Source organism: Thunnus thynnus, chromosome 5 (assembly GCF_963924715.1).
Source record: "Thunnus thynnus chromosome 5, fThuThy2.1, whole genome shotgun sequence".
In the NCBI taxonomy this organism is placed as follows: domain Eukaryota; kingdom Metazoa; phylum Chordata; class Actinopteri; order Scombriformes; family Scombridae; genus Thunnus; species Thunnus thynnus.
In genome coordinates, this window is record NC_089521.1 from 33,689,794 (window position 1) to 33,717,291 (window position 27,498).

The 27,498-nt window shown below is 39.4% G+C and overlaps 3 protein-coding genes across 7 annotated transcripts in view; 1 reads left to right on the plus strand and 2 right to left on the minus strand.

The window, feature by feature from the left end:
- The window catches only part of asb15a (ankyrin repeat and SOCS box containing 15a), a 31,361-nt gene extending 15,149 nt beyond the window's left edge, over positions 1-16,212 (minus strand). The window contains exon 1 of the mRNA XM_067590884.1: positions 16,092-16,212. The gene's annotated coding sequence lies outside the window, so the exon portion shown is untranslated. The remainder of the gene's footprint in view (positions 1-16,091) is intronic.
- LOC137183676 (ankyrin repeat and SOCS box protein 15-like) lies at positions 1-17,695 on the minus strand. 4 transcript variants are annotated; one of them, XM_067590877.1, is made up of 10 exons: positions 17,608-17,695; positions 8,003-8,155; positions 7,860-7,912; positions 7,298-7,429; positions 5,855-6,013; positions 3,888-4,133; positions 3,293-3,464; positions 2,538-3,063; positions 748-901; positions 1-643 (listed from the first exon to the last, which is right to left on the minus strand). In XM_067590877.1, exons 2-10 carry the CDS (start codon positions 8,122-8,124, stop codon positions 468-470), a joined length of 1,740 nt encoding a protein of 579 aa, XP_067446978.1. In that variant the 5' UTR covers positions 8,125-8,155; positions 17,608-17,695; the 3' UTR covers positions 1-467. The 4 variants fall into 4 exon arrangements, with proteins under 4 accessions (XP_067446978.1, XP_067446981.1, XP_067446979.1 ...); XM_067590880.1 differs by having other exon boundaries at positions 8,003-8,105; positions 17,608-17,687; XM_067590878.1 differs by lacking the exon at positions 17,608-17,695 and adding an exon at positions 10,102-10,256 and having other exon boundaries at positions 8,003-8,105.
- Positions 17,232-27,498, plus strand: part of iqub (IQ motif and ubiquitin domain containing) — a 14,763-nt gene continuing 4,496 nt past the window's right edge. The window contains exons 1-6 of one of the 2 annotated variants that reach the window (XM_067590871.1): positions 17,232-17,731; positions 18,578-18,688; positions 19,444-19,578; positions 20,539-20,706; positions 20,774-20,949; positions 27,266-27,421. In XM_067590871.1, the coding sequence (XP_067446972.1) occupies positions 17,515-17,731; positions 18,578-18,688; positions 19,444-19,578; positions 20,539-20,706; positions 20,774-20,949; positions 27,266-27,421 (963 nt within the window). In that variant the 5' untranslated portion in view covers positions 17,232-17,514. The remainder of the gene's footprint in view (positions 17,732-18,577; positions 18,689-19,443; positions 19,579-20,538; positions 20,707-20,773; positions 20,950-27,265; positions 27,422-27,498) is intronic. The other variant, XM_067590872.1, reaches the window with a different exon arrangement.

Here is a 27,498-nt window from a genome sequence, read left to right on the forward strand (position 1 = left end):
CAGAATATGTCCCCTTTAACAATAAGAATATCACATTTATTACAATTACTAGTGGAAATTTTACTTTGATGGTGGCGTTAGGTCACCAAAGTCACCAGGATTCATCGTCTGAGGACCATTAATATTCACAGTAAATCTCATCAAAGTCTGTCAAGTAGTTCTTAAGATGTATTGTAGACAGATGGACTGATCATCAACACCAAAAAGTGCCACAATATGAAAAAAACACAGTGATGTAATTTAGGAAACGGTCCAAAGATGTACATTGGACATTTTTTGTAAAAACACAGAATCAGTCCTTAACAACCACACATTTATTCCAGAACAGAATACTGACAACATATTATAAAAAGTACTAAATAATAATATAACAATAACGTTTCTTTACATAGTGTTTAAAACACAGATTAAAGATTAGTTACATCCTTCCAAAACAAGCAGGACTCTTGCAGTGAATCCTCAGATCTTCACATGATGCGTTCAGGGTCCTGACTGTAGAGGTTGAGCTCCTGGTACAGAATGAAGTTCTTCAGTCTGGGAGGGAAAATGTCTGAGTTCATGATTTCAGGCTTGTTGAGTCTCTTCAGGGTCAGACACCTTCTGATCTCCAGTCTGCAGAGGTGCCTGAGGGAGCGAGGGCTGCCTGCAGAGCAAGGTTCAGAAAATCATCTTACTTTATTGATTCATGCTGTCATGCACACCTCAGCAAAACCCTGATAACTGTCATATTTCCATGAATAAACTCACTGAGGATGTCACATATTTCGGGCCACTCTCTCTGTTTCTCCAGGATGAGTCTGAGTTTGGAGCAGATGTGGACGTGGTTGACATAGTCCAGCAGAATCCGGACCACGCTCCCGGACAGATGCTTCAGACAGCAGAGACTCATGAATTCACAGAACTGGAGAGAGGACAGACAATCAGAAAGTTATTCATTTTTGTTTGAATGAAAGAAAAATTGAAACTTCTCGTTAACCTTTTACCAACATCAGAGCTGACAGCTAGCGCCATACATCACTGCTGCACATGGTGTTGAAAAATCATGTTGTTACAACTAGCACAACTACAGAGAATTATCAATGACTCTGCAGCTCCTCTCGGCTTTACGGAGCTTTATAGTGAGTTTCAGCTCATTGTTTAACTGTCCAGCTGCAACTTCACTGTTCTGGTTCACTCTCAGGGCTCTCATAGCGTCGTTTTCAGAGAGAAAAAGCTGTAAAAAGCCGCTGAACACTACCTGCTCAGCACCAAACAGCAAACAGACACAGTTAGCTGTAGACTAGCTGGTGAACATAGTAGAGCATTTAGCAGCTAAAGAGCCAGATATTTCCCTCAGGAGTTGGTAGAGAGCAAAAACAGAGTTAAAAGAGAGTGAATACACGACTCCAAATGAATGATAATGTTGCTCTGTAACTGCTGGATGTGGAAATAAGCTGATGATGAGTCAGAGTTTTGTTCACTACTTGTTTTCACTGCCCCCAAGTGGTCAAAAAACAGTTACTGCAGATTTAAAGTTAGGTAAAGACTGTGACTAGGTCGTTTTTTGTTTGTTTGTTTTCTTTAAGTGAACACAAAGTCTCCTGCATGGAAGTCAGACACACCTTCACCCCAACCTTTATACCATTAATGCACATGATAAATTTCTTCATCTAACTGTCGGCGAAGGTCTCGGCGGACCATCTGCAGCCCTTTATAACCCAGACCACGCACATGGACCAAAAGCACACATGTGAACACGACCACCTAGACATCCAATATCACAACAGAACCTTGTCCCCTGTCTGCATCCTTTTTTGAGTGTATTCAGCCTGCCCAAAATGGTGAATTGTTATTTTTATACTTAAGTATATGTATGAATTAAACAAATAAGATACTGTTTGAATGAACTTTAGAGGTGCTGTTTCCAGTTTCCAGTCTTTGTGCTAAGCTAAACTAGCTTGTAGTGGAAAACTGCCTTTCTATGATCAAACGAATGTGCCGGTGAGAGTGCAAAGATAACATGATGCCAATAAGAGACAGTTCTCAGGGAGTTAGTAACAGGCTAATCTGCGGTGTAGCAATTTGGTGCTATACCAGAAAAGGTGGAAGATGCTGAGACAGTAATTTCTAAGATAAGTCACACTTGTATTATCACCAAAGCGTCAAGGTCACTTATGAACTCAGAAATAATGACCAGATGGTTGAATATAATTAAAAATGAGGTGGAGACTAGAAACTAAGCTCCACAATAGGAGGGATTATGATTTTACATTAGGGTTTTTCTTTGTCCCGCAACAAAAGGCCAGTGAACCTGTTCACATTGAACTCTACTAGGTTCAAGTGTATTTTTGAGTCTTTCTCTTTCTTATAAATTTTTGAGTTTTGTGTTGAGTCGTGAGTAATCTGAAGAGTTATTGGCCCAACTGAAGATTTTCCATGATGAGCTGATATCAGAGTGATATTGATCTAACTCTAACAGAAGGCAAATAAGTACATTTCCCAAAATGTCAAACTATTACTTTAAGGGGAAAAAAAAGAGGAAAACAGCTGTAACTCACAGGAATTTTCCCCTCCACATCATCCGTAGCATCAACGGGGTTGTCATGGTGACAGTGAAAGCATCTTTCCACGTCATAGCCGTTGTTGAGCAGCAGCCTCATCATCACCTCGTCCTTCAGGCAGTACTGCAGCGCCGTGGGAAACAGCGTGTCGCTCACCACCGTGAAGTAACAGTTCACGTCGGCTTTGGCCGCAAGCAGCATCCTCACGATCTCGTAGCACCCAGACCGGACTGCCACCAGGAGGCAGCTCAGCGGGTCCAGGTCGGTCTTTGCCCCGGCTGACAGCAGGCTTTTGGTGCAGTCCACGTCACCGTTGGAGACAGCAAAGTATAAGGCACTCCTCCTCATGTCCCGATAGTTTTCTGAGTTTCTGGTGTTCATGCGGTAGTTGACGTCGAAGCCATAGGCCAGCAGGAGGTCCAGGCATTGGCTCTGGCTTCCCTCCGCCGCAGAGTGGACTGGACTTTGACCTGCCTCTTTAATGGCCTTCTTGGTGGTGAGAGGTATCAGCACCTTCAGGGCTCTGCAGGAGAAGAAAACAAGGCTGCAATCAAGCTAGAAGAACCAAGATTTCACAAAGACATTGAGTCTAAAGTCCGGGTCACACCTGCATTCAAAATGGTGCAATTTTTTTGACAAAATCAACTCATTGATGAATTTTGATTGGGCCTTAAAGCCCCACTGGTGCCCTTTAAAAGTTGTGGTGTTCATTAGAGCCCTCAGTCTGACAGTGTTGGACAGAAGGAGCTCACTCATAATGTCCGGCATAAGCTGCCTTGTGGATGGCCAGGTGTCCGATGACGCTGGGCAGGTTGGGGTCGGCTCCATGCTCCAGCAGCAGCTGAACGCAGGCGGTGTTTCCTGATCCGGCCGCATCCAGCAGGACGCTTTCCCCGTTACAAGCCTGAGAGTTCACTCTGCTGCCTGAACAGGAAGAGGACAGAAGAAAAATAAAGTTTGGATCCAAAGCAGAAACTTGTTTTGAAAAAGTCATGGAAGTTTGAGAGACCCAGTATGATTACACCATGATTCTGATACTTCACCCATGTGAGCTGAAACAATTAGTCAATTAACTGTCAATCAACGGAAAAGTAATTAGGCATTCTTATTTAGTTTTATTGTACATTTTGCCTTTGACATCATTTTTTTGGTTATTTTTATTCACTTTTAATTACATTTTTTTTGTTTGATTCTTGAGAGATTTTGTTCAATTATTATGACTAAAATGTAATCCCATAGAGAACAAGCACCATCACACATACTGTATATTATATATTACATTCCACTTTGTTGTGAGTTTAAAGTCACTAAACCTGCAGGTAAACTCAGTTCTATCTTCAGACTGACCACAGTGCACCAGAACCTCCGCGATGTGAGCATGTCCGTGCTCTGCAGCTACTGCTAGCGGCGTCACTCCTGTCACGTCCTTTTGGTTTACGCGGCCGCCGTTCTTCAGCAGCAGCATCAGGATTTCCACGTTACCGACCTTGGCCGCCTCATGCATGGCTGTCCACTTCTTCCGGCAAACCTGCTCCACCCAGGCGCCGTAAGCGACCAGCGTGTACGTCATTTCGTAAGAGCCGGCCCTCACCGCTGCAAGCGAAGCAGACAAAAGGTGCGTTCCAATACCCGTACTATCATACATAGTATGCCAAAAATACCAGGATGTCCTACTGCATCTGATTGCATTTTGCAGTATGACAGCCAGCATGCGTCTCTGGCTATTCTGACCCACAATCCTCTGCACTATGACGAAGTAGTATATCCCAGTTGTATGCATACTGCATGCAGCAGTACGTACTTTGTAAGGGCAGCTTTAAGAGCAATATGGTATGCAGCTTTTTTGTCAGGGTAGCAGGTTTAATGTCAAATGTCCCAACATCAGTGAGATGTTTAGACAAATGGCAAATTTATCTGGTAATGAAGAAATATCTTTTGTTTATGAAGTGTTATTTTAATACAAGAACATTTTTATATAGTACCATTTTTAATCAATAGTTGTTTTGTTTTTTTTAAAGAAACAGCTCTTACATGGTTTTATTGATACCTTTTATCACCTTTTTATCCACCTCTGCCAGTTTAAACTGTGGAGTGCCCCAAGGCTCCATCCTAGGTCCAATGTTATTTTCTGTGTACATGCTTCTCTCATGGAAATTTTACATTATCATAATGTTTCTTATCATTTTTATGCAGATGACACACAAATATACCTTCCCCTGAGACCTGGTGATTCTAACAGCCAGCTGCCCTTTTGAACTGTCTTAATGCTATTGATTGTTGGATGGCCAACATCTTTTTACAATCAAACGAGCCTTTGGAGCTAACACACCTCATGTTTTTATTAATGATTTTGGACAACTGTTGGCAACAATCACCAAAATAAAACCCACGTTCACCATGACCTGGTGATAAAAAATATCAACACACTCATCTTCTCTAGACTTGATTATTGGAACTGATCACTTGCAGAAATCAGACAAAAATTACTTTCACGCCTTCAGTGGGCCCCAAATGCAGCAGCTCAGCTTTTATCAGGTTTTAACAGGTTCATCACGTAACCCCAGGTCTGCCATCCCTCCTCTGACAGCCCGTCCATTTCAGAATTGATTTTATTATTGTTTTTGTTTTTGACTCCTTATGAGCCAGTATGCAGCCTCAGATCCTCTGTCAGGTCTTTATTTATCGTTCCAAACTCCAGATTTATAACAAAGGGGGACCAGGCCTTCTCACTCAGGGCCCCAAAATAATGGAACAACCTGCCAGAGGATCTGAGGCTCATAGACTTCTTAAAATATACTTTTATACATGTTTTTATGTGATGTCCTCTTTTATCATTTAGTACTCATGGTTTTAATTTCCCCATTGATCTCCTTTTCTTTTCCTTTACCTTCTTCCTGTGGGCATCACTGTGTTTTGTTTCAATGCTTTAATTTAAAAATGTATTGATTATTCATATGTGCTTTTGCTGTGTGTGTTGTTTATAAATGTGCAAACACATTTTACATTATTATTATTATTATTATTTATCTTAATATCAGAAATATAAATGGTTTCTGCAAGCTACTGAAATAAGTTTTAGGATCAAATCCTCAACACCTGGATAAATAATACCAGAACTACCTGCATGGAGTAATAAATACCACTAGAGGAAGGAGAGTGTAGCTCACGCAGCTGCCTGAGAGAGCATCGCTGCTCAGTATGTTGGAAACAACAGCACTGCTCTGCAAAATGTTAAACTTGTGCATTTGGTGTGAAAACCTTGTTAGACTAATAAATCTTTATTTTCCAACGTGAGAAGGGCTCTAAACTGTTACCCAGCAGCAGCGGCGACTCGTTCTTGCTGTTGGTGTTCTGAGGTGAAGCTCCGTACTCCAGCAGGCTCTTCATATTCTGCACCAGTCCGGCTTTAATCGCCAGTGTGAGCGGCGTTTCTCCTTCCTCGACTGTCTTCTCCTCCAGGCTGAGCCTCTGATCTGCCAGCGACACAAACACAACACACAGAGGTCAACGTAGAAATTCCTAGAGTTCATATTGGACCGGCAGCTGCGCTAACCTGGCAGGTGAGCCGGCATGCCGTGGACACCTCGCTGCTGGCTGACCTCAGAGCTGAATGAGTGGGGAGCGACATCACTCATTAATTTCAACCGAGAGGACCGTTGACAGCTGTCAATCAGCTGGAGGGCGGTGAAGTATTCTGTGGGCTGATATTATTTCAGGCAGATATTATTTTAATGATGCCACCGGTCCTGCATTCAACCTTTTGTGACCTGATATTTAATCTTTTCTTGTCATCTTTATTTATTTATTGGTGTCACTTCCACCAGGTAAAGGTGGGAGGAGGTTATATTTTTACCGCCGTCTGTTACAGTTTGATGATGTTGCTGAATCATGTTTCATCTGACTGGCTGATCTGTGGTTTAAAACCACAGATGTATTAAGAAGAACTAGATATCGCAGTCAAAGATGGCGGCCATTCATTCCTGTGAAAGTTCCTCTGTGATGCATGAAGACAAAAAGGTCTGCCTTGTTTCCAGCTTCCTCACACTTCCGCGTTTTTGTGCGTATAGAGCATGCTCAGTACAGTCCTTCTCCAGCTCATCCGAGTCATCTGACCTCCAGTTGGCTCCTCATTCACTTGAATGGGAATAAAATAAATTAATCATGTGGCTCTTCTAGACTTTACAAATGTTGTCAGACTGAATTCATCAAATTCTGATAATAAAATGAGTCATTTTGCAAATGAGCGATCCAATGAAGGAAAAATGCTTTTCAGGTCGGCGTGCGTCATGTGACGGACCTGTGGGTTGTTCTGGCGGCTTGTTTGAAACGGATTTAGCTAAACCGGAACTTGGATGGGTGTAATATACAACGTGTTAGAATACTTTGTGATAATATTATATTGTTGTGTATTTGTATGATAATAACCTGCTGTAATATATTGCAGCAGTATTAGCCATTAAAATATTTGCCTACATTAAACTTGAAGTACATTTTCTTTCTGTAATAAACAGTTTATCTTGCCTATGTTGCTGACAAATTGACCTCATCTCCTCCTTCAGGTACATTAAATAAAACATTGTTTTAATTGAATAAATTGCCTTCTTCCATTTGTCAGATATCAGTAACAGTCTAATGAGGCAGACAACACTTTTTAAATGTAATTATACAATATTACATTGTTTGACACTTACATAACGTAACATTTAGAATTTAATAAATTATATTATATATATATTATATTGAATGAATGGACTTACGTTTCAGGATGGTCTCCAGAACCTCCAGGGCGGGCTGGGAAGCAGCTCGATGGAGGGGAAGCCAGCCGCGACTGTCCAACTCTTGGAAGGCGAAAGTGTGCCTCATCATCTCCCTGAGCACCGAGACCTCACCTGGTCACCACGGCAACAAGACAACCGCCCAGGGGTTTTTTTTAGGAAAGACAAGAGGAAGGATGTTTTAAAATACTAACAGGACTCACTGGAGCTGAGACATGTTAGAAAGTATTCTGCACTTTTTTTTTTCCTTTTTCTGTAAATCTACCAAACAGTTTTTCTTCCACCGTTTCCTTCTCTTGTACAATGTGACTCTTCTCTCTCTCTCTCTCTCTCTCTCTCTGTTTATTTATCTCTCTCTCTGTTTATTTATCTCCCTCTCTGTCAGTCTGCCAGCCTTCTGTTGCCTGGCAGTCGTCATCTACAGCTGCTGAGCGTGTGACTTTGGCTTCCAGACCTCACAGGAGAGCCAACAAACCAAACACAAACACTAACACAATGCTCTGCAGTAATGGTGAAGATATTTCCAGCATGATGTCTAGCCTACCTTGCTCGATGGCTGCCAGGACTCTCAGGTTTTCATTTGTTGCTGCTGCTAGACTAAAAGAGGAAGTACAGGAGAGGTCAATAGGGTTCTCAAAGAATGGGGACATTTTTGGTGAAATGTGGGAGCGATGAGGCGTCCGTTACCTGGCGGTGGATTTCAGAAAGGCATCTTGACAGGAGTCTTGAATACTGAGCTGGTTGATGTAGTCGCTGAGCTCGTCTTCATACTCGTCATAAGTGTTCATCACTGCAGGGAGGAGAGCCATGATGCCAGCTAATAAACGGCTCCGTTACAATCTGTATTTCCAAAATATACGGCTTTCATCCAAAATGTCAAAGAGAAAACTGGATTTTTGTTCCATTCATGCTCAGAAGAACTAAATACAATGAGCCACACCGCTGCACTGGGTGACATGGTTCTTCATCATGAAGAGTTTGGTCACATTAGTTTAAAAATGGCTCCAAAGACTAATAACAGCGATAAGATTGTAACTCTCAGGAGAGAAGTTCCTTGTAAGATAGACGCAGGAATGTGGTTCACTAGCTTGTTGTGCTACATATCACAACCTCTTGACTTTGTGCTGAAGTTCTTTTAGAAATTTATAATGTAGCACAGCTTATTGTGATGTGTAGCACAACAAGCTAGCATCACTGCATGGGTCTGCATGATCAGATCATCATGATCAATATGACAAGCATGGAAGTTTTTTTTTTACTGTAAAGAGAACCGCACAGGCACTGTAGCTTCTTCCTGACATGGAAACACTTTCCAGACGCTGTTATTAGTCTTTGGAGCCGTTTCTAAACAAACTAACGTGACTAAACTCTTCATGATGAAGGAACATGTCACCCAGTGCAGCGCTGTGACTCACTGATGTGTTTTTAATAGTTTCTGGGCAGCAACGGAGGAATAAGATATATCAGGCTTTGATTCACACACAATACTTGTTAGTAGACCACCACCCCTGACATATCACTTTATGAACTAGTTGTTGCTAACATGTTGCCTACTTCCACATCCACACAGATCGACATGTTCAAATCCAGTATTCACCCTCCTTTTAGCTCTGGTTTGGGCTCCACCAACTAATGATATAAAGATATCTGTCTCTTTAGCTGCTAGATGTTTCACTTTCTTCACCAGCTGGTCTCTTAACTTTGTCTGTCTGCTGTTCAGTGCTGAGCAGGTACAGCGAGACTGAACCAGACAGGAAATGTGACGAAACTAGAAGCTAAAAGACGATGAAAAGCTCCGTAGAGCTGCAGAGTTGGTGCAGATTCACATTCACTCCTTTCACATCAGAGTCATTTGATATTAAAGCTTTCACATCCCATTTTCTAAATTACTCCATCATTTTAAAATTGATGACATCATTAAATCAAGTCTTGATGCTTGATTTAATATTTTTAAACATCTGTTTTTTGTTTGTTTGTTTGTTCCTCTTTCTGTAAAGCACTGAGCTGCATTTTATGTTATGAAAGTATTATTATTATTATTATTATTATCATTATTGGCTGTGTTTTTTGCTTTTTACTGTACTTCTGTGTCCAAAATCTCTGATACAGTAAAATGTTTGCTTCTCCCTTTAACGTCTTCTGGCTGAAGTTGAAGATGTCATGTTGTTTAGTGTTTAACAAAGCAGTACATTAATGTTACTGTACACTAAATGACATAATTCTGACATAATTGTTGACCATTTCATTGTTTTCGGTTTACATTTTCCCACCATTCCTTGCAGAGTTTCCATTTTTCTACAAGAGCATGGATGAAATAAAAGAAACATAACAATCCAAAACAACAGCCCAACAAATTATTGCCCTTAAAAAATGACCAGAGTTGATCCATCAGCAACACATCTTTTGGCACCGCGTCAAAAAAACCAAAAAGCTTCCTTTTACAGATCTGCAATTTCCTAATAATGTCTTACATGTTTCTAAAGGAGGTTTCCTGCAAAAATGTATGTAATTCAGTGCTAATAATAGAGAAAATGCAGATGCAGATGCAGTGTTCACTTGGTACACTTCCAACTAATCAATTCCAATTAAATGCTCATGTAATCTCATCTTGTAGTCTTTCAGTCAGAACACAGTAGGTCAGCTAAACATGCAAATATGTGAAACATGTTTACAGGCGAACAAACAGTTCAATGCCTGATACACCTCATTCCTTGATTAACAAATTGATTTTAACTGACTAATAATCCAAACACAAACTTCCAGTCAAAAATCTTCATGTTAAATACCTGTACGTCTCTGCAGATCAACCTATGAGGTATGTTATCGGCTCACTCTGACGGGTCACACTCGCCGCTGACAGCACAGAATGTTTTTATATTTAGGCGTGACCTGCTTTCTGATGCCCGGCTGTGCCCCGTCTGCACAAAAAACACAGCGAGTGGGCGTGTGGTTCAACACCTGGCCTGCTGACCTTAAATATAGCCGGGTTACATGGGCCTATTGTGTGAGCTAAGCCAGGTCTTTGCTTTGTGTTTGGCGGGAATCCCACATTCAAGAGCCCACAAGCCTCCGGGGGAGGCTTAGTGCTTTGGACGAGTTCACCGTCTATTGTTTTCGCGGAAAGCAAAATCAATCGGGTCTATTTTTTCCTGCACTGCTTCTCTAAGAAATATGACATGATGGATGTCTCGTAAATTGTTGGCTGAGTTGAAACGAGAGCTGCAGGAAAACGGTGCCACTCCAGGCTTTAAATCTTCTTTTTATGAGGAAACAGTTTTGTAATTGTTTCCTATGGTGATATTTAATGCTCTGGTTTTGTTTGTGACTCTGAGTTTATTGACTTTTAATGATTTTTCACTGGTTTGGTTGAACTTGTTTGGCATTTATCTGCTTTTTCCCTGAGTTTATATCTTTTGTTGAAATGTTTTCAAGCTTCATTTAACCAGGAAAGTTTTGCTGAAATAACAAATCTCGTTCGTTACTAATCTTTCCAACAAATCTGAGACAAATCTGGACACACAGCAAGCCGCAAAACAAATAAAACTAACAAACGTAAAAAAAAATAGATGCAAATGCAAAGAAGATGAGGCAGCACATTCTCAGTCTGACCAAAGCTGTGTTTAGCAGTTTCTATTTAGCTTTAACCCCCGAGGTACCAAAGAGTCTAAGAGTCTGAGAGAGAATACTTTTGATTATGTTTTTCCAAAAACAGTGCCTGCTTCATTTTACAACACTAGTTATCATCCATGAGTCTCATGACCTGAAGTTTATCTGGTGTAAACAGATAAACCACTATGGTAAGCGATCAAGCTCACATGTATACGTGTTACCATCGGCTGGTAATACAGGGATCAACCTGTACTGATGTTTGGTCCTATAGGAGACAGTGATTGCATACATTGTGGTCACATGCTGGTGATGTAAACGACGGGCAGGTACAGGTATCAAATTACTTTATACACATTTGGAACCATCTATTCAATAACCTGTGCTGTAATGTTAACTTTATTAAAAACAAGCTTTTATTGAAATTTGAAGAAAAATGGTTTGAAAATGTTCTGTTAAAGGTAAAATTAAGAACATATATGTATATCAAACAGAATTCTGGCCCTGAATTATATGTAACACCTGGTTTATCTAGAGGCCAAAGATCTTTGGCTGCACAGTTGAGAGCTGGTTCATCCTCTGGCCAATGAGATCGCTCGATTCAGAAATATTCCAGACGAGAATAGATTGTGTGAGAATTGTGATTTGGGTGAAGTGGAAAGTGAGTCCTGTTTCCTGTTGTACTGTACAAATTATGAAGACTTAAGAGGGCAACTGTTTCATTAAACTGCTCGACTAAACCCTGAAATATTTTGGTGTTCGGATGAGCAAAAACTGGAATGGCTGTTTAATTTTGATGTATTTAAGTTTGCTAATTTTATCTCAAAAGCCTGGAAAAGAAGGCGAGATAGATTGTTTAATTAGTGTTTACTAGACTCTTCAGTAATATACGACAAACTTCCAACTGTAATTCAGAATGTCTGAACTATTTAATGATGAACTCTTGATCTGAAGATGAAAGATTTTCTTTTTACAATATAAACGTTGTACTCTGGTCCTGGATTGTTGGAGTTCATGGTGTCTTGTAAGCCCATGTGGGCGTACAGTTGTATGCATGACACAATAATACAAATTTCATTCATTCATTCATTCTATGCAATATTGATCAGCCAAAAACTCTGGTTGCACAGAAAAAAAAAGGCACATACTCGCTATTTTTGAATCATCCAACTGTTGTTTTTCACTGACATGATCACAACACGATGAATTATTCTAAATACAAGAGAAGTGACAGGAGCACAGCTGTCGTCCCTCAAACCACTGCGGCTCATTGAAGGAAATAATATTCAAGAAGAGCGGGTGTAAAAACTTGACTTTTGTGGTAGCTGAGTTATTTAGAGAGCCTCTGCATTGGCACACCAGTCAAAGTATGAGGACCAGAGATGAGCAGTTCAACAGTTCAACAGGTTTACAATGAATAGTTGACTGTCAGATGTTGATGATGTTTTAAAGGTTAAAGAATGCATCTGATGCACAGTCAACAGGAGATTGAGCCAGGCCTCTTATCAGTTCAGGTGTGGCTTGTTAGATGGTGTCCCGCCCACCGAGGTCTGGGCAGGAAGGAGGATGTTCTACAGCGGGAGAGTTATTAAAAAATCCAGGTCCAGGCACTCAAGGTAGAAAAATAAAAGGCTTTTACTTCAGTGGGCTAGAGATGTTAAAAAACAGGAAGGAAGGTGTTTTTTAATGAGCCCATTGAAATAAATAGCTTTTATTTTTCAAACCTACCTTGAGTGCCTGGACCTGGATTTTTAATAATTCTCCTGCTCGTCTTGTATTCTTAATAACTTTCAGTTTAAGACGTCAATCTGTCTCTTCTTCATCAGAAAAGCAAGAGACATCAAGCTACTGTAAGTCTTCAGATCTTACTAACAGAGCAATAATTACCTGCACAATTATTAGAGGGTCTGAATTTAGAGACTGAGGCCAGAATGACTTGTTGAAAAAAATGATTGACTCAGTTTTTCCAGAGAGGAGTAGAGGTGCTGCAGAGTGGGAAGTATGGTGTATATTTCATGTTTCAATGTTCAGTTTCAGTGTTTGACATCTGACGTTTATTCTAAGACAGACTTGAAAAATTGTGAACTTGTCCTTTAAAGAATCAGAAGTGAACGTTATGCAGCAGATGCCTCCTGTCAGTGTTATATTATTACATTATTATCACATTATTTGGTTTTATTACTGATGCTTTAACATGTAAGCAGCTTCTTTATATTTGGAGCTAATTTGAACCATTTCACATATTTTTGGGTCAGCTGATTGTTTTTTTTTCATTTCAAAATGAAAATGGAACATAGTTTTTGTGTATGTCATCTTAATCTGCAAAGTAACTTGTAACAATAGCTGTTGAATCAATCTAGAACATATTTAAATATCTAAAAACTGTTCTTAAAGGACAAGTTCACAGTTTTTCAGATGATTCATCAGATGGCAACGATGTTTTCACTGTGGGGGAGATGAGTCCGCTGTGTGCTGATGAGAAACCTGCTGAAATAATGAAGAGGCTTGAACAGTGAAAGTCTGACCTTTGACCTCCTTGTTGTTCATCAGTATGCTGACTCTCGAACTGAGTCTTTTCCTGTCAGCATCACATTTACACTTCATTCCGAACAGCTTTGAACATGCGGTTTTTGCACGTTTTTGTCTGTTTACAACCAAACATTAATGTGGGATTTGTGTGGGATTAATGTGTTTCAATCACAGAGCTGCAGCAAAAGTAAAAAATACTAAACAGACTGAATCTGAATTTTCTGTTTTCTGGACTCTTATAAGTGCTTTTTACTGTTTCTCTTGTTGCTGTTTGATAGTGTTGTGCTGTGAATTAAAGGCTGGCATGTAACTTCCTGCTGTATTGTTTCTGAGTTGTTAGTACTTCCTTTGTTTTATAAGATTAATTCTGCTCTGCTGAAGTATATTTCAGCCAGTTTCAGCTGAAGTCAGTCTAGACTTCACATCCTGAGGACTGGACTGTTCACAGTCATTTAAAGGACGGGTTCACCATTTTTCTTGCTGTGATCATTCCTCCTGTTCATACTGACCATTAGAAGATCCCTTCATAATGACCTTAAATAGAAGTGATGAAAATCCACAGTCCTCCTTCTGTGCAAAAAATGTATTTCAAAGTTTATCTGAAGCTAATATGAAGCTTCAGCGTCCAAATGAGTCAAATCAAGTAGATATCTTTCAACGTTACAGTCTTTTTAGTGCCAAAGTTCCTCTTTTTGTTACTATACTTCCACCTGCAGCTCAACAGGGAAACACTGTCCGAGGAAACACAAAGAGGGAATTTGATGCTAAAAAGACTGTAAATGATGCAGCTTTCACCTCCATCACTTATATTGAAAGCACATTTGAAGGATCTTTTAATAGCCTGTATGAACAGCAAGGAAAACCTCTTTCACTGTTCATATGGACACCTGACTGCTGGTTTAAGTCTAAATGCAGCAGAGAGCAGACTGCAGCTGCTGAAGGGCTTTTTATCAGTTGAAGGATACGGTGACCCATATAGGGGTCGGACATGTGTCCTGCTTGGAGCCCCGGCTCCATTAAGCTGAGTGTTCTCAGTTGCTCAAGGCGGACATTTTTGTGAAAATCCGTCTTCAGAGCAAGAGAAAGGTCCTGTGTGCAGAATGCTGAAGCACCTTTCCATTAACAAAGAGACGGACAAAACAAGCTGGCTGTTCTGTACACTGAACCGGGTTCAGCCTCAGAAGTCATGTGTCAGAACTTTTTTTTTATAGGTTTTAATCTCTACAGCACCAATGTGTTTTTTTTTCCTGTGTGTCACTTTTAGGAAGCTGCAGGAATAAACGGATGCAGAAGGTGAGTCGGTCACCTCCCACCTTCCTAAAAAAGACTGTAAATGTGTCAGATATCCACTTGATATGACTAACTCAGACTGCTGAAGCTGAATATAAGCTTCACATCTACTTTTAAATGACTGTGTGGACACACTGTGGATTTTATCCTCCATCACTTCCATTGAAAGCACATTTGAAGGATCTTTTAATATTCAGTATGAACAGGAGGAATGATTACAGCGAGGAAAACCTCTTTCACTGCTCATATGGACACCTGACTGCTGGTTTAACACACACTGGAAAAACTGTGAACCATATAATTGATTACATACCACCACCGGTTGTCTGGCATCATATTATATCATATTGTAAGGCATCAAGTTCATGTTGTTTCGTAACTTACAGAATCATATTGCATCACTTTCCCTCCCAGAGTCCTTCATTAAAGGTCAAAATATTGTCTGGATGTATTTGCTGGTCAGGTATCTGTGTGTGAGTGTGTTGAAGTGTTACACTGAGCAACAATGTGATCCTGACAGAGCGCTAATATGACAAGCAGATCTCCCCTGGATCAGTGAATACCTGTGTGTGTGTGTGACAGGTTTACACCGGGGGCCCGGTCCTCCCACTCTGCTGTGTGATCTCTGTGGAGCCAGCAGCAGATTACTGGAGCTTTACAGGGGCCACCAAGTCGCCTCCTCTGGTTCCCAGACCTAAATAGCAACGTATAGCTGAACGTAAAGCTCCTATACTGTCACTGTACACAGAGGAGGGGCTGTAAAGTACAAAAATAAACTGGTTTTCATCCTCATGCTGGAGTGCACATATGAGTCTGTGTATCCTCAGCACAGTGAAAAGTACTACTACTAATCACTTGCTGTTATTTTAATATTACTGCTTGTGTTACTCCTACTACCTCTCTGATAACATGTATTATTACAGCTGTTGGTTCAACTCCTACTCACATACTTGCACTACTTCTACTATTAGGCTTCTACTACTACTACTGCTGCTGGTGCAAGATGGCTTAAAGGAAAAAATGTTGAACTACTCCTTTAATGAGGAACACAAGGGAACAAACAACTGCTGCAACGTTTCTGAAATCCTTCAAGCAGTGATTATTGATCTAGACTTTAACTTTGATGAGGCCAAGCAGCAAAAAATGGTGGAAAGTAACTAAGTAGATTTAATCAAGTACTGTACTTAAGTATAATTACTTTATTAGAGTATTTCCATGTGATGCTACTTTCTACATTTCAGAGGGAAATATTGTACTTTCTACTCCACTACATTTATTTGACAGCTTTAGTTACTTTTCAGATGAAGATTTGACACAATGGATAATATAACAAGCTTTTAAAATACAACACATTGTTAAAGATGAAACCAGTGGTTTCCAACCTTTTTGGCTTTTGACGTCTTACAAAAAGCAGTGTGTGTTCGGGGTCACATTTCACATGTCTATGAGTTGTTAACAGCTCCACCAAATAGTGATTTTTCCCTCTAAACTTCTCACATGCTTTCATTTCAATAAATGTTCAAATGATCCAATATTTCACATTCATATTTTTTCTCTAATTTGAATATTCTTCCCTCATCTTCACCTAAACCTGCTAAACTGCATCCATCAAGTCAATACTAGAAGTTTTTCCAGGTGAGGCAGGTTGACATCAGGTGAGTCCAGGTGCTGTAACAATTTCTCATATAAAGCACATAACTATACACGATGTGATGAAATTAAGATTTCCCTCATAACTGCCTTCTAATGTGAACATTTTTGTGAATAATGTCTAATAAAGTCTTCATAATTCATATTGCAACAGTGGATCATTTTTATGTTCTACATGTAAGAGCTGCAAAGTTCTTACAGCTAAAACTAAATAAGGTGAAGTTAAAAAAGTATGAAAGTTTTCTCCGCACTTCAAAAACTTCACTCAAGCAAAGTACTTCAGTAAAGTGACTCAACTTGACAACGTGACTTAAAGTACAGCAAAGTTTTAAAACTTTTCAAAAATTAAATATGACATATTGTATATATCTCACAATAGGGAGTCACGGGGGTAAACATATGTACTGTAGAGAATCAAAAGGGGGATAATAAATTTGTATTAACACAGATCTACAACAGCTTGTGATCAAAATACTCCAGATGTAATTTTCAAAAGAAGATTCACATTTATGTATGTAAACTTTGGCTGTTTTAAAAAATAAAATATAAAATGTATATAATAAATGTATAATTACATTTTATATTAATCATTCAATTATAATTTTCATTTTTATATTACAAAAATATCAAATTAAAATTAATTTAGATTCTTTTTTTTTTTTTTAATTATATCGTTTTAAATGTATATTATAATATCGGCTATTTAGTTATTCAATCATAGTATTTATTTGATATAATCTTTCATTTAACTGTCAAAGATATCAAAGAAAACATTTATTTTAAAGAAAAAAATAAATAAAACAACAACGTAACTAGTTCAACAGGAAGAGTGATGTGTCTTACGGTTGCTGTAGCAACGTGTAAACTCTGGCGTTGCTAGGTAACCAAGCTAACGTTAGAAGGACAGTATTAGCTACGCTTGCTAAGTCAAAAATCTTGTTAAATAAAGACAATAAAACAGATGCGGGATTTAAGAAGAAGCTAAAACAACTGACGGTGGATCAGTTTATCACCGAGTCACCGCTGTTCATGTTCACAGAGTTCTGCGGGATTATTATCAACTATCAGCTCACCTGAAGTCACAAAGCTAACCGGTTAGCATTAGCCAGTCGGTTAAAGCTAGCATGTCGGAGCTCAGAGAGAAGGAGGAGCAGGAGGTGAAAGAAGAAGGAGAAGAAGAAGGAGAAGAAGAAGAGGAGGAAAACACAGACACAAACCCAGAAGCAGGTGGAGGTGCTGCAGAGAAGCCGCCAGAGGACGACAGAGGGCCGGGGAGTGATGAAGAGGAGGCGCAGGCTGCCGGGTTGACCTCAGGTGAGGCAGGACGTGTTTCCAGCAGCGGTGAGAGAAGTTTCCAGATCCTGTACTTAAGTAAATACGGAAGCCGAGAACAAGCGCACTTGCAATTATTTGATTTAATACAGTTATCTTGAGAAAATGAGCTTTATTATCTCGAGATAACGAGCTAATGAACCTGTTATCACGAGAAAACAAAGCTCCGACCTTTCTATTGTTCAGACTGCCAGGCTGAGAGGTCATATTATATTGGATTTCTAACACTGTGTATTCTTTATTTTCATGGATACAGTATGCTGTGTCTACTTGACAGCAGAAGTGTGAATGCATGAATGAGTCAATCATTCAAAACCTCAGGATATTAAATAAATAAATATATAAATATATATAACCTTCACCATTCACTGCATAGTGTACTCCATCGGCTATTATGATGGTTCAGTTTACACCACTAACATTTTTCTTTTGTGACAGCAATTTTCTAATAACTATTATGAGAGCTCTATTATAGACGTATATTATAATGGACAATGCATGGATGAATGACATGGATTTATTATCTCGTTATCTTGAGATAACAAAGCTTGTTTTCTCAAGATAACGAAAAAATTAACTCATGATCTTGAGATAACGGCATTAAAAAAAAACAATAATTGCAAGCACAGCCGCTGTCAGCTTCTGTAAGTAAAAGTACCAACACAGTAATGTAAAAATATATATATAAGTATTATGAACTTGATGTAGTGGAATGGAAATCCATCCAATAGTTGTTGAGATATTTCAGTATGAACCAAAGCGGTGGACCAGCAGACAGTGACATCACATGACTACAACAATGATCTTGTGTATCTAGAGTCTGACAGGTGTCTGTTAAATGTCTTCACTGTCCAGATGTGCAGGCGGCGGCGGAAGAGGCTGAAACTCAGGCAGATCTGCCCGACAACAGCGAGCAGCTCAGAGAGCCTCAGAGAGCAGAAGATGTTGGAAACTCAACAGCTACAGGTGAGACTGATTTACTGCTACAACTCAACACCAAACATGTCAGATTCAAAGACTTACAGCTGGTTTGGTTTTATTCTGATGTAAAACCTTACAGCTGTGTTCATATCAAAGACTGATGCTGCCTCGTGGGATTTAATCTTCAAAATGTAATTCTGTTGATTTCTACATGATAGTTTATCTCCAGTATTAGAATAAAATCTGCATCACATCTGGACCGACTCAGACTGATCTGTTGACAGTGAAACACATCCCCCAAATGCATTCTTCACAGATCATTCAATTTAATTGTAAATTCAGCTTTACATATTCTGATATAGCAGAGCGATCAAATCTGTCAGAAAATAGAAGGTTTTGTGGAGGAAGTGTGGGCAATGTTCTCAGTGGTATTAGCTTATGAAGTACTTAAGATGTGTTGTGCTGTTTCTAGGTAATCTGACACAACAAATTATACAAGAGGGGGATCAATATCTCGTTAAACCTCTATTAGCGGTGACAAAGAAAGCTTTCACAAGGAAGTGGAATAAAGTAGATCCCCTAACACGTAGGAAGCGTGGAGGAGATTTATGAAGAGGAAGCAAAGAAAGAAGTTTTTAAATCCATCACACCAACATAACTAAACTAAACCATTACATGATGAAAAAGAAAACCTTGTGGAAAGTAATACAGACTCAGTAATTAAAAAACAGACTCATGATAAAACCCAACAACATAGAATAATCACAGATTTCAATGAATGTGTGTGTGTGTGGTTGCAGTGAAGTTGGTGCTGGTTCCTGAAGGTCACGTGATGACTGTGGCCTTCGCCATTGGTCTCAGCATTCAGGAGCTGAAGCGTCACCTCGCCTCGGAGCTCAGAGTTCCTGCAGAGGTCCTGCAGATCTCTCTGGATGGTACGTATGTACCTCTGTCAACAAACGTTAAGAGATGTTGTTCTTTTTGCTGACAGGTAAAAGGTTTGATGTGTTGTGAGACTGTTTAGTCAGTTGTGGTAACCATTGATCCCAGTCTGACACCTGTTAGTCAAAACAGACAGACATACAATCATCTCAGTGTTGCCAGTAAGACACACATTAGACCAGTGTTACCTAAAAGTTAAAACCACCTCATCCTTCCTTCATCCCTAAAACTGACACACTGATAAAAGTAGCTATGTAGAATTTTACTGAAATGATATTTTAGTAAAGATAAACAACATGTTTCTTTTCACAAATGTTTCTAATCAATTTCTGATGTGAAAATGAAAAATAGTTAAACTCTGTTTCTACTGCTGCACTGATAGTTAAAGGACGAGTTCAAATGTGTGTTAAACCAGCAGTCAGGTGTTTATATGAACAGTGAAAGAGGTTTTCCTCGCTGTAATCATTCCTCCTGTTCATACTGGAGATTAAAAGATCTTTCAAATGTGCTTTCAGTGTAAGTGATGGAGGTCAAAGGTGATATCTGACACATTTACAGTCTTTTTAGCATCAAATTCCTTCTTTGTGTTTCCTCAGACAGTGTTTCTCTGTTGAGCTGCAGGTGGAAGTATAGTAACAAACTCTGAAGGGCGAAACAGGTTTCTTCATGCTTTGGATTTGACTGATATGTTTTATAGATAAATGAATCACCAGATTTTCTTTTCTTGCCATCATTAGATCACTCAGCTCTGGGAAATCAATGAATTTTAATAGAATTCTACAAACCTGCTACTCAGGTGCCCTGAACTGCAAAGAAATCTGAAGTCTGTTTGGAAATGAACCAACATAATTCCAAAGACTAATTTGCAGCAGTGTGGGCTGTGAGATTCCTCTTGAGTGCTCTGACTGATGATAACGGTCAGTAAGACTCATCAGTGTGTGTTTGGTTTGCAGGCAGGTTGGTGGAGGAGCAGCAGAGCCTAATGGAGCTCGGCGTCCGGCCTCACGGCTCCACCCGGATGGAGATGAGCTCCACCGACCCCAACACCCACCCGCTGCGACCCCTTCGCCCCCCGGAGCACGACAACATGCCGGACGTCATCACCGTCCGAGTTCAAACAGGTATGGACACCTTCATTTAGATTTAGAAATCTCTTCATGCAACTTTAAATGAATGACTGACTTCCAGATGACGGCGGGTTCCAGGAGGTGGTGGTGGAGATCGAGCGTCCCCCCCAGCAGAAGGCCTTTCTGGGCGGCTACAGACACCGGCTGACGGGGGCGGAGTACCACCACGCCGCTGTCCAGACTCTGCCCAAGAGGAGACCTGACAGAGGAGTAGTCGTCTTCAGCCGCAACACACAGGTACAGTACAGAGCTTCAACACAAAACTAATAAATGGCAGCTTTAGTTTTCAGGAGAACAGAATATAAAAAAATACAAAATGATATCAGCTGAGGAGACAGCTGTTTAAAGCTGGATGTGTGTGTGTGGTGCGTTTAAAGGTCACTCATTACTGCAAAACAGCATTTTCACTCAGGCATGAGACAGAACATGACTCCATGTGCAAATTAAACAATCTAATTACAGAGAGAAAGACAGAGTGTAAATGAGCTTCTTGAACCAGAAGACGAATGGTCACAGCAACACCTCTCTGAGAAGCTTTATTATAATTAGTTTCACTCCGACTTTATTCTATTTAAAGAGGAACATCAATAAAATCTAAGAATTAAACAATATTTTAGTTCAGACTTACTCTTAAATACCTGCGGTGGAAGAATTCACATCCTTTACTGCAGTAAAAGTACCAACAATGTACAAATACTCCATTACAAGTAATAGTCCTACTTAAGAAAAAGTACATAAGTATTATGAGCTTGATGTAGTTAAAGTATTGCAGTAAAAGTAGTGGTTTGGTCCCTCTGACTGATATATTATTATATATGACATCATTAGATTATTAATAGTGAAGCATCAGTGTTAGAGCAGCATGTTACTGTTGTAGCTGCTGGAGGTGGAGCTAGTTTACACTACTTTATATACAGTTAGCTAGTTTAGTCCAGTGGTTCCCAACCTAGGGGTCGGGCCCCTCCAAAGGGTCAGCAGATAAATCTGAGGGGTGGTGAGATGATTAATGGGAGAGGAAAGAAGAAAAAACAAAGTTCTGATACACAAATCTGTTTTCAGTTTTTGGACTTTTTCTCTAATCTTTGATTTTTGCTGAAATATTGGATCATTTGAACATTTATTGAAATGAAAGCATGTGAGAAGTTTAGAGGGAAAAATCACTATTTGGTGGAGCTGTTAACAACTCATAGACATGTGAAATGTGACCCCGACTACACACTGCTTTTTGTAAGACGTCAAAAGCCAAAAAGGTTGGAAACCACTGGTTTCATCTTTAACAATGTGTTGTATTTTAAAAGCTTGTTATATTATCCATTGTGTCAAATCTTCATCTGAAAAGTAACTAAAGCTGTCAAATAAATGTAGTGGAGTAGAAAGTACAATATTTCCCTCTGAAATGTAGAAAGTAGCATCACATGGAAATACTCAAGTAAAGTACAAGTACCTCAAAACTGTACTTAAATACAGTAGTTGAGTAAATGTACTTTGTTACTTTCCACCACTGATAAATCAACATATTTTACATCACTGCTGATCATTTCCAGCTCAGTTTTTAGGTTGATTTCTTTACTTACAGGTAGATAATACAGATAGATATATACAGATATGTCTTCCTTTTTGTCAGTTAAAATAAATAATAATAATAATAATAATAATAATAATAATAATAATAATAATAATGATAATAAACCTTTTGTTGATGCTGCTTGAGTAACAATAAACTAAAGACTATAGTCAGACTATAGGAGCCATCGCTGCTCTGAGACTGATAGAAACAGATCAATAACTTTCAGTTAGCAGCTCTATCAAGAAAGAATGTGGATGAAGGTTTCCTGCATTTTTTTCCTCCTGAAAAATTCATCAACAGTTTTTGTTCAAGAAAATAAGTCTGCTGACTTGTGTGCTGCAGTAGTATTGTGTTTTACTGGGAGGTAGTTTCAACAAAAGCTGAACATTATAACCTTCATGAAGGTCGGACTTATAGCAGGGCTGCTGTATGATGTCTAGGTGGACCTAATAAACTGGGAACAGAGTGTATATCCATGTTTAACCTGATGCTTCTCTATACCTGAATGTACTGCAAAATTTGACATTTTCAGACTTTGGACAGTAAAATCTCCCCGACATCTTCATGGAGTCGACCCAGACGCTGAGAATGAAGGACTTGAGGCTTATGGATTTATTTTATCAGATAAACAAGTGATACATTAACTTGAGATCGACTTGTATTAGTGGAAAGTAACCATTTACATTTACTCAAGTACAGTTTTGAGGTATTTGTACTTTACTTGAGTATTTCCATTTGATGCTACGTTATACTTCTACTCCACTACATTTATTATTTACAGCTTTAGTTACTTTTCAGATGAAGATTTGACATAAAATGATATATTTTAATATTCTGACTGTTGTTTAAATTGTCTACTCTTTTCTTTCCTATTTTTAAAATTTGTTTGTACACTTTGAGCTGCATTAGTGTGTGAATGGTGCTACATAGATGAAGTGTATTATTATTATTATTACTTTTATTATAAAAACAACATATACAATTACAGTATATAATATGATGCAGTACTTTTACTAGTAATCTATCAAAGTATCTAAAATTGGCTTCACTTTGATGAACTACAACATGAAAATGCAATGTGATAAAAACAAATAATATAATATATTATTATAAGATAATACTCTAAAAAGAGTACTTTTACTTTTGATGCTTGAAGTACATTTTGCTGATAATACTTTTGTAATTTTACCAAAGTAACGTTTTACTTGTAATGGAGTATTTTTACACTGCAGTATTTCTACTTCTACTTAAATAAAGAATCTGAATACTTCTTCTCACCACAGTCGACATTATGTCACATTATTTGGGGGATGCAAGTCATTCAGGAAGTCTAAAGCACTGCAGATCGAGGGCAGGCAATATGACAAAGAACAACGTGGAATCTGTATTTTCAGATTCCATTAACATGATCCCCCAGTTCCAAAAGTTTAATCAGTCTGCCTGAACTATCTACAGAAAGAAAACAGTCCATCTTAATGATGTGAGGATGTACCAGGTTGTTCTTGGCAAAGTTACGGGAACAAGCTGGCAGGAGGAGACCTGTTCCCAGTAGGAGTAAACCTGAACGTCCTGAATATGATTTGAATACCTGCTAACCAATCAGAAGTACAGTTGAATGCTGGGAATTGAAACCTGGTTATTTCCCAGGAATTCCTGCCAAGATCTACTCCTGTTCCCCTTACAAAAGACCTGCTGGAACATCAGCATGTGTGTGTGTGTTTGTGTACTGAAGACTGCACTGAAGCAAGATGCCTTCTGCAAACCTCACTGTCACCTTACTGTTGTAGCCACCTTGACCTTGAAATGACATTATTATGATATAATTATGATATAATTATGATCATTGTTTCAGACTTTTCAGCTGAAGGTTTCAGCTGGCAGCTTACAGACCAGCTGTGTGGTTCACAGTTGCCAGAGTTTGTCTTTCTGTTGGGAGAAACCCGCTTTCAGGCTCTGTCTCGCACTCCCACACAGCCCACACAAATCTCAGACTAAATAGGAGGAAGCCAAACATTAAAGGATGGGTTCACCATTTTTCAAGTCTGTCTTAAAATAACAGTCAGGAGCCCAAATAAACAAAGAGACAGCTCAACAGGGAAACACTGTCTGAGGAAACACAAAGAAGGAATTTGATGCTAAAAAGACTGTAAATGTGTCAGATATCCACTTGATATGACTAACTCAGACTGATGAAGCTGAATAGAAGCTTCACACAGACTTTTAAATGACTGTGTTGGTTTCCACACAGACCTCTCCTAAATCACAAATGTTTTCATGTACAGCGTGTTGAGTTTCACTTCTTTTACTTCACTCTACTTCCTCTCATCTAATGCTAGTGCTTTAAATATAAGGCATTAGATTAATGAGTCTCACCAATAGTCTCGTTCATGTCTGAGGTTTTGCAGACACATCGGTCTTGTTCGCCGCCCACAACTGTTTGTATATTGGATGTTTTTCTTCTGACACGCCAAACTGGTCAGGATGTAACGGTTATTGATGTTCATTGTTTTTCTAAACACATCCAATAAACCAGTGAAATCATTTGTAATATAGTCGCCGTCCTCTGCGTGAGCCCTGAGCTCCATCTGAGTTGTCTGGACATTTTTACATTCAGCAGTAGATCAGATGTTTACCACCTCAAAGATAATGTACCAAGGAATTGTTGTTTTACTAAACAAATGAATGTGAAAGAACAAATACACACCTACACACACACTCTTAACGATGGTGGTCGGCTCATTACAGCTGCACATACATGAAGACGCACACGGTTGCAGTAATGAGACCTCCTCGGCTCTTTGTTGCTCTGTGGTGTCGTCAGCGGTGTGATGAGATGACCTGTCACCTACAGTAAAGACTGTTTACACATCACAGGACGGCAGCCATGTTGGCCTTATGATCCTATCTCCCTCTTTCTTCTTATAGCTCTAATTTGTTTTTACAACACATCATCCATTGCATCATCTGGTCATAATAAGAATGTTTTTAATTTTTTATTTATGTGGGAATCAGGTCCCATTTACATTTTTCCTCTATACCTCCCTCAAACTAACCTCAAATAAACAGGAAATGAACTTAACGAGAAACAAGAATCTATAATGGTGTGGTGCCTGTACATGTTCTTTTTTTTAAAATCATCTGTCACAGCACAGTGACCTCTGACCCTTGACTTTATTACGGTGCAGTAGTTAGTGACTGGAGCTGATGTGTGTAAAAGTACATTCCTGTATGTATTGCTCAACTCACAAGATACACATGGGAGTCAACTGGATTGGATCACCGACTTTGTGTGTAAAGTCTTTCTTAAAGAGGACATATTCTGCATATTTCCAGCTCTATGTTTATATTCTGGGGCTCTACTGGAATATCTTTTCATGATTTCCAGTTAAAAACTCCTTATTTATCTTCTACTGGTCCTTTATGCAGCCCCTCAGTTCAGCCTCTGTCTGAAACAGGCCGTTTTAGCTCCTGTCTCTTTAAGCCCCGCCTCCTGATGAGCCCACTCTGTTCTGATTGGTCAGCTTCAGGAAGCTGGAGGCTACATAAACTATAGTAGCAGGATTTCACTTCTTTTTCTCCTTCTTTACTCCAAATGTGAACTTCTCAAATCCATCCATACATGTTGGAGCCTGAATCAGATTCAAAATATGAGAGTGAACAACGTGAACAACACATGGAAACACCTTAGCAACCACCTTAGCAACCACCTTAGCAACAAAGGCTGCGGAGCAGATGGCTGTTTGTGAGCATGTGCGGACATTCTGATGTCATCATGAGGAGGAAGTAGAAGTAGTATTAGCAGGTTAAAGCCCTGACTTTTGACTTTCAGGGAGCATTTCTACACATGTAAATATTTAGTAACTGATCTGTATGTTAAAACTAGTTTGTGTGGTGCAATCTGTACTAATGTAGTGATCTATAAATCTCCATCAGTGACGTAGGCTAAGTTTGAACTTATAAACAGCTGGTGCATTAAACTCCTGGGTCATTATGTTGGAAAGGTGCAGGGAGACAATTTTGTCTAAAACACACTGACACCTTTAAGGTTTAACTGACATGTTTGCTTGATCAGCAGTTTTTCTTTTTCTTTCCTGTCAAATCTCTGTCCAGCATCAGACCTCTCTTGTTTCTTATCGTTTCTAAATGAATCTGATTCTGAGACCTTTTGCACAGCAGACATTTTGACGTGTCCTCGCAGGAAAAGCTTCAACTTTAGGTCTGACAGATCAATATGGAACGACTTCAGCTGCCTTCAGCAACTGGACTCATCCAAAATCTTAAAGTGAATTGATTTAAATGTCTGAATTTTATCCAATAATTTCTCCAAAGCTCAGACTCTACCTACATTCAAGCTCTCTGATTGGACGTTGATAGTTGACTTCATATGGACACTTATGATTTTTTTTTAATGAAACTGACTTTTTTCAGCTCAGTTTTTGCTTTTCCTGGTGATTCAACCAGGAGTCATGTGATAAGTGTGCTCTCTAGATTCCCGATCCGTGCATGTAAAATCTGTGTGCTGTGTACTTCTGGACTCTGACACGGTTCCATACTTAGAAGGTCATTCAGGCTACAAGAGCTTCATCAATCTGTGTCACAAGCCTGAAAATGTGAAATGTTACTCACCAGCTCATCCTGCCTGCGGTGAACCTCAATTAACAGCCTGATGCCTGTGACCTCAGCTGTGTGTTGGCAGCCACTCTGCCTCCCTGCATTACACAGCTCATCCATCTGCAGCTGAATTATACAACTTAATTAATATTTTTCACAGTTTTAGCCACTAAGAATATGACATCAGTTACCTGCATTAAGTGTGTTTAAAACCTGACCTTTAAACCTCAGCTGTCTCAGATCCCTCTGTCCGAGGAGGGATCTGAGATGTTTTATCTGATGTTTCTTTTTCTCACTTCTCTTTTTTATTATTTTGCATGTGTTGTCTTTAATGTGCATCTTTAAATTCAGTCCATGTCTCTTCCTCTCTGTCAGACAGTAGAGCTGAAGTCTCAGACTCAGCAGTGTCCGGTCAGCATCAGCACCCAGATGACTGGCATCGGCTGCTACGTCTCCTGTATGAACGACAAGCTGGTCGCCCCCGGCAACTACATCACTGCTGACGAGTATCATGACAGGAGGCTGAGAGCTGTGGGTGAACCCTGAGTGCACAATGTCTTTTTATACATACATTTCTGTCTTTTGTCTTCCACTTAATCATCATCGTT